The sequence below is a fragment of the Thermobia domestica genome, chromosome 18, assembly GCF_964235325.1.
Source record: "Thermobia domestica chromosome 18, izTheDome1.hap1.1, whole genome shotgun sequence".
NCBI classification, from domain to species: domain Eukaryota; kingdom Metazoa; phylum Arthropoda; class Insecta; order Zygentoma; family Lepismatidae; genus Thermobia; species Thermobia domestica.
The window spans coordinates 39773784-39785262 of NC_137471.1; the positions used below are offsets into that span (position 1 = coordinate 39773784).

Genomic DNA, 11479 nt, shown 5'->3' on the forward strand with positions numbered 1-11479 from the left:
TGTTATAATGTAGAACTCGTGTATTTTAGACTAATTGGATAACCGGTAAAGAAACGAATTACGTCAACACATAAAATGTGATACGTGAAATATATAAGATTATATAACCTAATAAACCTAACCTAAACTCATTTAACCTTACTTAACCTAATCCAATACATATAGATATAATCTAACATATATACATAATCTACATAAACATATATAATCTAACAAACCACACATTATCTACCCTAAGTTAACCTAACCTAATATTATCTAATCTAACATAATATAACCGTATCTAGTCTAATAAAACGACTCTCCAGACTGGGGTCGTATATGACCCCACGGTGTGATACATTCACCGTGATAAAAGCACGGTGTGGTTGTAGGGTTAATTCAATGAGTTTAAAAACGTACAAAACATGATTATGATGTATTTATTTAATTACATAATTTATCATAAAACATTTATTAGGAAACAGAAGAAAATAAATAATTTTTCAAAGACAAAAAGTAGAATAAAAGCTCTTTATAGACAATGATAATATTTATACAAGAAAAAATGATGGTAAGTATAGTATACCTTTTTAAAACACAGTTCGTCACTTTACACACATCCTGTAATAATATTCGTTTATATTGATAATGACTCCACACACACACAGCTCACACTATTTTCGTAGCTAGAAGCCATACTGTATCATGTTGATGATCATACCCATTTTACACACACATCATAGTAATATTCTTTCATATTGATAAAGATGACTTTATACGCAGTTCACACTAATTTTCATATTGATGATGATGATGATGATGATGAAACGTAGCTAGAAGTCATACTGTACAGTGATGCTGCTTATACAATAACTCAAGATCTTTTATTCTTTGAAATGAAAAAATTGAAAAAAATAACTTTAAAATTTATCTTATCTATAATCATGAACAAATAAAAACGATAATAATGATAAGTATATAAAACAAACGAAGAAAAAGACGAAGAAGAAATGAGAATATGTATACAAAACATGTTTTAACAAAGAAGGAGAAATGATTACCTGCGGTAATATATAGAATTTAAAGTTTATTTCATTGATAATAATATTGAACAAATAAAGAAACAAGAATAAGTATCCAAAACAAACGAAGAAGAAATAAGAGAGATGATATTGAAGACATGATAATATACAAAAAAGGATGAGAAGATGGAGAAATGATTACCTGTAGTAATAGAATAATCAAAGATCATTTTTTCGGACGTGGATGAGAAGGTGTAATGAAAATGGATTAAGGACTTTCCTTTAGCTTTAAAGCATAGGAATACGTATGAATAATGTCCACATAAGGACGATTTCTCACTTCGAATTTGTTTATTATTGAATTTATAAGAGAGGAAATTTCTACGTAGAAACTGAATATGTTGCATTACATATGAAGGAAATCCAAATGAATTGAAGTAGTCGGCACTTCCATCAGTATTAATATATACGGATACCTAATGGGTGCCAATTTTACTCGCAGGATCTGTATTTATGAAGATAGCTGCAGGCAATAGAACATGTGATGGTAATTCGTTGGCTGCAAATACACAACGTAATGATTTTGAAATAAAGAATTGGTTTCAAGTGCATGCAATTATTCTATTGTATAGGACATCATGTACAAAAATGCAGACATGTATATATATGGTGTACTATTTAAATAATAAAAATGTACCTTTAAAAATCCATGATGATGTTCCTCTGGTGATCCACTTCTAAGAGAGACTGGAACTCGCCATATATGATGCATGAAACAGGTGCTGGTAGAGGGTTCTTAAAATGAACTTACAGCCGAACACATCCTTGTTTAATTAGATTCCAATGCTGTACAGCGCGGCACGTCCATCTTGCGTAATGTCGAAAACAAAGTTAGTGTATCCTTGAAGAAAGTCAAGGTGAGGAATGTTGTTGCCATGATTGGAAAAGAGAATACATGATGCACAAAATGATATGTGATATGAAGAAACATATAGGTTGTTTTCAAAATTCGGTTGTAAAGGTTTTCAAGGTACAGGTTTTCCATCAATGTATAATGAGAGGAAGTTGATGTCAAAATGTTTGAAATGAAATTGATTTGAAGTTATTGTTCCTCTATAGGCATCATTTTGAGTAAGCGCCACAATCACTCGAGTTGGTAATACTCCCATAAATAAATTATCGATTGTTTTTAATTGAAAATCCTTTGGAATGACAGATGACTTCATTTGTACTCTTGTGAGAGGATATTTGTCGGCTATTGATTGTAGAAGCTTGTTGTGTTAGTTTTATTGTAGGACTAACATCAATCTTTTTAATATGTAAAGCATAGTCTAAAATATTCACTTTAGCCTCAACAGACAAATCACTAGCAATGAGACAAAAGTTTAGTTTTGCAGGAATTAACTTGATCCGTAATTCTACTCCTTGGATTAAAAATTTATCCTGATTAAAAATATCACAATAAAGGTGTCCAAGCATGTTGAATTTTGTACTCCTTTTTGTTAATTCATAGCGTTGTTGAAATCCCTTATTGCAACTAGATGTTACATCCATATTTTCAGCAATATCTTGAAACCATATTGTAAACTTAAGATGAGTGTTTTTAGCAGAATCATCATAATTTAACCTTTTTTCAATGTATGATCGGTATCGATGATTATGAGATGGAAATGAAATCAGTTTGCTATTTAAATACACTTCCACTTCAGTGAACATAGAATTTCAAGTCTATAATAGGAGCCACAGCTTTCTCACTTTGACCAAATGCTGATTCATCAGGCTTAACGATTTGAGCTTCAATGTAAAGGAAAGTATGTGGCAGATATATGTATTCATCACTTGTTCCTGGGATAATTAATTTTAGAGGTGCATTATCAGCTAGTGAACTGATTGATTTATATGTAACATGATTATCCAATACACTGGTTTGAGTTGGTTTTTCACAAAAATATCTAGTTCATTTTTATACACTCGCAGGATTGATGATGTAAGAAAGCCATGATGATGAATGTTGAATCAAAGATGTCGTCTGGTAATTTTCTCTTCTTATAAGACTGATTTTTCTTTGCTTTCTGTGCTCGTTTCTCCTTGCCCTTCTTTTTCTTCCGCTTGATGATGTGTAATAATGAAGGGTTAAGGATGATATGGTGTGTAATTATTCTTTCCTTTCGATGATATCCAAATCCTAGCATTTATTTAAGTTTATTTTTTAGCTTTTTCTTGCAAACTAGACCTCGCTTCCCCCATTTGTTCCGAAAGGATTCGTTGAAAAGTATTTGTGAATGATGGCGTCATTAATAATTTTCCCTCCAGATTTCAATAATTCTTTTCCAGTAGTTTAAGCTCTTTGTTTTATTAATGGCATGACAGAACGAAATAGTCCTCCAAGGAAAATTCCTATACCTTGTCCAACTTGGTAAGGTGATTCAACATAAACGTTTCCAGTTCCAGAAGGTGCCTGTTTTCGATAATATTGTAAGTATGGATTATTCATAATTGTTGATGTTACACTGGTCGAAAATGCAGTTTAACGCATACCGTTCTGAAAGCGAAACGCCAGTGGAGAGCCTGTACTATCTCTTATATCTATTTTGATGTGTTCAAAATGCTTCTCTATAGGTACATACTATGGAGAATTAAAAATTTCTATAGCACTTCTTCTAAATGTATGATTCACAGGATTCATATTTATGATACATAATAATGGTGCTACTGTATCTAAAACAAACACGGATTGAATTTTTATCACAATATACATATATTGTAGAGGGAAGTCTTAAACGTAAATTTTGAACCCTTTTGCTTTGTTGCATATCCTTTAAGTCAACGTTTGGATCAAATCCCAACATCCCACTAACACTTGGTGAGAATGCAACGTCCACATCTGTTTTAATGCAGACGTCGTATAAAACATGTATTACTTTCACGAATGTAGGAAATATGTAAATTTGTGAATCTGTTGTGCGTATTAATTACCTCTATCAACTCTGAAATATCTGTATAATAACGTACATTAATAATTAAAACTTCCATTCATCACTGTTTGCAGGTTTGTAAAAAAAAAATATTTTGTTCTTTAATATTTAATATTGAATTAGGATAATGAATCTCAACAACAGCCACTTTTCAGGGAATTCCATTCTTTGATTATGTTTAGTAGTGTATGTTGTTATGGTATTGTCAGGAAAATAGTCCATAGAACTATTACTGGGAAGCGTATTCGGCCGCATTTCATTATTCTTTTTGTTTTTTATCTTGCAACGCTGGATGATTGATAGTTTTTTATAAGTCTCAATGTGGCGTGTGTGACTGCATAGTGTGTAGTTGCTTAGCAATTATTGTATTTAGTTGTGTGTTTACAATATAATAAATAGTATATTGTACAACAAACTTTGTGTTCAAAATAATACAGTCCACGAACATTAAATTGGTCCTTACTGACCGGATTTTGTTCCAGTTGTGCATGTGATGTGTGTGGTTTGCGAACTTGTGGCGCAGTATTTTCATTTTGCAGTGCATTGTCAAAGTGGTGCAGAGTTATAACAATGGAAGAACTCATAGGTAAGTAAACTGTACTTAAACGTGAAGTGACAAGGTTGACACATAAAGTGAACGAGAATAAAGACAAGCCTAACTTCAGTATCAAGCTGTACACTGAACGTGCTACGCAATTACATGGCGATTGCACAGAGCTCATTACAAAGTTCATTTCTGTGGGTGGTGAAAGTGAGTTTGCAACATATGACGGAGAATTTAATGAAGTTCAAAATAAGTTAGACTCTGTCTTAGAAATTTTGTACAATATGTAGTCACCTAATACTGAACAGGTAAATACATCTAATAAACAGTGCACAGATGTGAAGTTGCCAGACTTAGAACTTCCTACATTTTGTTTTAGAGTGCAGGATTGACTATCGTTTCGTGACTTATTTGTTGCTGCTGTTGCTAACAATCGGTTAGGAAATGCTCAAATGTTGCAGTATTTGAAGACAGCTGTATCAGGGGAGCGTGCTGTATTGTTGCAGTCTATTTCCATATGTGATGATAACTATAAACTAGCATGGGAGTTACTTAAATCAAGATATGAAAATGTAAGAGAGCTAGCAAATCATATTTTGAGCAACTTCGTTACTCAACCAGCTGTGAAGAATGAGTTATCAGGTGAGTTACGAAGATTGGTTGACAATAGTATTCAGTGTGTTTGTGAACTTAAAGCCTTGGGCTTTCCAGTGGAACATTGGGATGTGATTTTAATTTACCATGTGTGTGAGAAGCTAGATAAGAACACCAGAAAACATTGGGAGCTTTCATTGAAGAAAAACGAACAACCAACTTTCGACCAGCTGAAAGACTTCATATTACAACGTGCCAAAGCGTTAGCTTTAGTGAGTGCAAGGTCACCGGCAGACACGTCTGCTTTAAAACCAAACAAAAGATGCAACACGTTAGTGCATCATTCAAGTCCAATTGAGTCGTGTATCATGTGTAAAAATAACCACAAGCTATATAAGTGTCAAGAGTTTATAAATATGTCAGTGAATGATAGGCATAGTTTTGTGAAAAAGAATTCGCTTTGTTTCAATTGTTTGACCTTAAATTGTTCCGTAAATAAGTGTAATGTGAAGCAGGGTGGCCACACTTGCAACAAAAAACACCATACTTTATTGCATTTTGAAGAAATGGATAAAGCAGATCACGTAAATTGTTCTCATTCTATAAATCAAAAACTAATTCCTCAGATGTTGTTGTCCACCGCTGTCATAAATATCAAAGATAATGCAAAAAAGTTGATCCAGTTTCGTGCTCTTATCGACTGTGGCAGTGAATTATCGTTTGTAACTGAACGTTGCGTCCAGAAATTACGCTTAAGTAAAGAGAAAATAAACATGAGCATATCAGGTGTTACTGGTTCTAACGTTGGTAATTCTCATGCAATAGTTCATTTGTGTTTTCAGTCATTGTACAGTAATAATAATATTCATACTAAATCAATAGTAGTCCCAAGAATCACAAGTAACTTACCCAGAGTAACTATTCAAAATATAGGTAATTGGGAAATTGTGAAACAAGTAAACTTAGCAGATCCACAGTTTAATAAAAGCGGCCCTATTGATGTCTTGAAAGGTGCTGATGTTTTCTATTATTGTTGCTCAGTGGGAGACACGTAGGTACGAATGGAGCTCCGTCTGCCATTGAAACGGTGTTAGGTTGGGTATTGTGTGGTCAGATTAACTTAACGAATAACACATCAAGTATTCTGTCATATTTTGTTTCTGTTGATCTCAATAAAACATTGCAAAGATTCTGGGAAGTAGAGGAGTTGCCAACTGTACAACATTTATCCGTTGAAGAGCAAAAATGTGAACAGTATTTTGCTGAAACTTACAAACGTGATGTTGATGGCAAATATATTGTAAAATTGCCTTTTAAAAAAACGTTGAGCCTCTAGGTATATCACGGGACACAGCAGTAAAGCGATTATGCCAGATGGAACGTAAGTTACAGAAAGATCCTGATTTATGTAAACAATATTGTGATTTCATGAAGGAGTACTTAGACTTAGGTCACATGGAAAAAACGCCTTATGTAGAATTTGATAAGCTTGTATCTGAATCTTATTATCTGCCAGATCATTGTGTCTTAAATGAAAGTAGTTCTACCACTAAATTGCGAGTTGTATTTGATGGTAATGCTAAAACTAGCAATGGAATATCTCTCAATGACAACTTAATGGTAGGTCCAGAATTACAAGATGATATTATCCCATTAATATTAAAGTTCAGAACTCATCCAATTGCATTGTTTGCTGATATAGCAAAAATGTACAGACAAGTTAAGGTAGATCAAACTGATTCTGATTACCAGAGAATAGTGTGGAGAGAAACAGTTGACCAACCTATTAGTGATTTTAGATTGTTAACTGTTAGTTATGGAACCAGTTTGGCTCCATATGTGGCTGTAAAGTGTTTGCAACATTTAGTTGTAGATGAAGGTCATTGCTATCCCAGAGCTACAGAATTAGTCATGAACAATTTCTTTGTTGATAATTTAGTTTCAGGAGCAGCTGATAGTAGTGAGGCAATGGTATTGTACTCAGAACTAACAGCATTATTACACAAAGGTGTTTTCGCATTAAGAAAATGGTCTACTAAGGACAGGAATGTGTTAAATAGTATACCTTCTCACTTAAGAGAAACTCACTCTTTAATTTGTTTTAATGAAGATGAGAATGTAAAAGCTTTAGGTATACAGTGGAATCCATCAAGTTATTCATTTTCATTTTCTATTGTATTTCCCACTTATAAGTCAGTAATTACAAAACGAATCTTAATATCCGATATTGCAAAATTGTATGATCCGCTTGGTTGGTTATCTCCAGTATCCACTGTTGCAAAATTGTTGCTACAATCATTATGGAAATTAAAAATTGAATGGGATGACGTACTTCCGAATGATGTTGTTCGCTCGTGGGAAGCATATTGTCAAGAATTGCCATTGTTGAGACAGATTAAGATCAAAAGGTGTATTTCTTCTGAAAATATTGTAAAATATGATCTAATTAGGTTCTCAGATGCTAATAAAATGGCGTATGCTGCAGTAGCATATGTACGTTGTATAGATACACTTGGAAATGTGCAAGTATACCTGATTGCTGCAAAGACCAAATATGCCCCTATAAAGCAAATACCAATACCTAGGTTAGAATTGTGTGCTGCAGTATTGTTATGTAGAGTAGTCAATACGGTCATTAAGGCAATGTTAATCAAGTTTGAACAGGTTGTCTGTTACACAGATTCTACTATTGTGTTAGCATGGCTTTCTTCATGTCCGAGTAAATGGAAAACATTTGTGGCTAACCGAGTATATGAGATTCAACAATCACTTTTTATTAAATTGGTTCACACATCGAGCAAAGACAACCCAGCTGATTGTAGTTCTCGTGGTTTGAATCCGTCACAATTAGTCTTATTCACTATGGTGGAATGGGCCAAAGTGGTTGATGGAATCAGAGTTACCTACTGTAAATATTAATTGCAAAAATCCAGATTCTGTTCAATGTGAGCAAAAGTCTTCAACTGTTAACATGCACATTAAGGTTGACTATACAATAGTAGATAAATTTTCATCATTATCTAAGTTAGTTCGTTTTACTGCTTGGTGTAAAAGATTTATTAGAAATAGTAAAAGTAAACAGGTGAAACGTAATATTTTACAGTAATTAGAATTCTGGCTGTATACGCTAACTTGAAAAGCGCTATTTACGCTAGTTCGATTCTCTTTGTTCATAACTGACGTTAAGAAAAAGGAAAAAGAAAAGAAAAAAATATTGGGTCGCCGATAAATTCCTTTCTTACTATTATAGACCAGTGAGCACAACGCTATTTAACTCCAGACTCTTGCACACTAATGGCATCGTCAGTACGGAGAAAGATAAAAAAAATCATTTCAGAACAACACCACATACCTTACAATCGTGTTTATTTAACTCTCTTGTAAATAACGTATAATATTGAAAATATCATTAATATTAGTGATCATGGACAGCTAGATTCAATTGTCAGAAAAAAATCATATGTATTCAGTCTTTAAAGATTCCAGAAAAATTCTAGCGCCAACACAACTAAAAGATGAGTAACGACAATATTTGAACGTTATCCTTAGTAACAGTAGAAGAGGTTGTTTCCATTCCTCGACCAAATAATAGGACATAATCTTCGGTAGGCTGCATTACAACGAGTGAAGGGAAATTACAAAATTACATTACTGTTTACAAAACATCTCACCGCAGAAGGAGTAAACATGTGGCTGTGTCGACTAACCTTCCTCCCTAAACACATAACTTTTCCACTACTCTCCGCAACCAACTGTTAAGAGGGCATTTCCCTCCACATAACTTACAATTTAACAGCGGCGGTAATAATAATACATACTGCAGAAACATTATAGGAAGTACAAGACCAACCAGTAAATTAGACTCTACCCCTGACACCATCACATCAAAGTGTGAGTAATATCGCAATGCCCACCGTCTTCGACGCGTCCTACTGAACTAATAAGTAGCATTATAGCTGGAGATATGACATGAAGACAACTGGAGGATTTACATATATTTTTGTTGTGTGGCAACTCAATACTTAGATTATAAACCATATATATATATATATATATATATATATATATATATATATATATATATATATATATATATATATTGTAATAACCAATATGGAGTGTCCACTACCGGACAAACATGAGCTAGCCATCGCTAATCAAGCTTTTACTTCACCAAACATAGTACTTGTAAATAGACAATACGGAGTGCCCACTACTGGACGAACGTAAGCTAGATGGTAGTTTGTACATCTACGCAACTCGAGAAATGATTCCATTCAAAGCAAGAGAGAAACGGTGTTGATATCAGACTACCCCGTCGGCGTATAATTCGACTTACTGGATAGAGACTCACTTTCGTTTATTCAAACATGTTACGGACAAGATTTACTTTAGACGATATTATAGACATTGTAGATTCGACATACATGTAATACGTAAGTTCACTAAGTAACCAATGATTGGAATATGTATATTGTTTTTGCTTTATAAAACAATTTGAGACAATAGAATAAACACACGACAGTGATAATACAACACTGAATATTATAAACAGAAAGAACTTGGACGAATTATATGAACAGTGGACAATTCTTTAGTTCCAGGACGACATTACTCCTTCTGTAGATTGAGGTAGAAGAAAATAGTGAAACAGAGTCACCTGAAACGGAGACCAAAGCTCACCCAACCTTTTGACGCTTACTAGCAGACAATACCGGCACCCCAAGCCAGTTCCAAGGGCTCAGTTCGGGCAGCATCTTCGGGTGGCAACCGGTTCCAACGACTTCTCAGGCATCTCACCACGTAGTAGCCGTAATCATAACCACAGATAGAAGTTTCACTGAATGACACACTCAGGTCCCACAGAAGCAGGTAGAATCAGCCGGCAAGTAACAAAGGATGGAGTCCCAAATTAAGGAAGGGCGGTGGACGGAGAGTCACTACATCAAGAAGAAGAGGCCATACACAAGATCAAACTTGATCCAAGAGACAGTTCTTGGTGGGACTATCGGACTTCCATTTACAACACAGCAAACGATTAACGAATATCAAGCCAATCCCAGTAGTGTCCGGAGCGAGCACGAGTTGAATGTTCGTAGGTGAGTTATTGTAATTCACTACACGTACACTGAATCCATTGTTACTACTCGGTCATAGCATCTTTATTAAAGGGTTTGCAATAGGAAAACAATCACTTACTGCACGACACGCAATAATTCATGTCCAAAGACAGAACGAAGAACTACGCCTCCATTCTCACTCCCACCATGTTTTTTTGTGCAAAGAGCTGAGACAAAGGGAGCACGCTTCTGCATCCCGCTCGCTCTCTGATTGGTCGCTCCTTACTACGCATTAGATCGTAATACCGAAACGACAACTTTAATATTAGAATATATATAACTAAATAAAAATAGAATTTACAGAAATCAATGTTTATATATGTACGTTTATAATAAATCCCTCCGTTTAAACGAAACATAAATTTTCAAATTATTTCAAGCAGTCAGCGCTATCTTCTGAAACTGAAAGATATCCGCTCGACGCAAACCATAGACACACAAAGAAAAATAGCATACTCCGATTACATACACTAGTCCAATTGTCGACCATCTTGAATCCTTCATGAGGGTCGAGAATTGAGAAAATATAAAAGAAAATAACACTAACTAAGAGCTGATTAAACATCTCCACAAATAGTCTCTTTGAGAAAATGTAACGCTCAAAGAGGAACGTTACACAGGAGTTAAGATGTAGTGGACCACTGACTACAAAGGAGTTGTCAAATGCATTAATGCATTGGATAAAACAAGGTCAAGAAAATGAATATCCACTTGGATTAAAATACTTACGTATGAAAAAACCTTTGCCTTATAATAGCCTTATAACTATTGTGTTTAAATCCATTTCTTGATGAAAATGATGTCATGAGAGTTGGAGGTCGCTTGCAAAATGCTAGTGTAACATATGATTTCAAATATCCTATCTTACTTCCAAAACATGCTAGAATTACAGACCTTTTTGTAAAATCTGAACATATAAAGCATCTTCATGCAGGTGCACAGTTACTTTTATCTGTTTTGCAACAAAAGTTTTGGATTGTTGGTGGTCGTGACTTTGTAAGGAAAATTGTAAAAAGTTGTCTAATATGTCACAAACAGTCAAGTGTAACAGCCTCTCAGTTAATGGGTCAACTTCCTGTTCGTAGAGTAACACCAACTCGTCCATTTTTGCATTGCGGTTTAGATTATGCTGGTCCACTAATGTCAAAAAATATGAAAAGTCGAAATTCAAAATTGTTCAAAGGTTACGTAGCACTTTTCATTTGTTTCAGTGTCAAAGCAATCCATTTAAAATTGGTAAGT

The 11479-nt window shown here is 34.3% G+C and overlaps 2 protein-coding genes across 2 annotated transcripts; both read left to right on the plus strand.

The window, feature by feature from the left end:
* The first annotated feature begins 4975 nt into the window (after positions 1 to 4975).
* Positions 4976 to 6172, plus strand: LOC145675067 (uncharacterized). Its single transcript, XM_081745435.1, has one exon. The coding sequence runs from the start codon at positions 4976 to 4978 to the stop codon at positions 6170 to 6172; it is 1197 nt and encodes a 398-aa protein (XP_081601561.1).
* A 319-nt stretch (positions 6173 to 6491) lies between these two features.
* On the plus strand, positions 6492 to 8036 carry LOC145675068 (uncharacterized). The gene has a single exon (XM_081745436.1). It carries the CDS (start codon positions 6492 to 6494, stop codon positions 8034 to 8036), a length of 1545 nt encoding a protein of 514 aa, XP_081601562.1.
* The last annotated feature ends 3443 nt before the right edge of the window (positions 8037 to 11479 follow it).

Bases quoted from the DNA above. Each gene is read 5' to 3' on its own strand.
- LOC145675067 (XM_081745435.1), top strand. From the start codon at position 4,976: ATGTTGCAGTATTTGAAGACAGCTGTATCAGGGGAGCGTGCTGTATTG.
- LOC145675068 (XM_081745436.1), top strand. From the start codon at position 6,492: ATGGAACGTAAGTTACAGAAAGATCCTGATTTATGTAAACAATATTGT.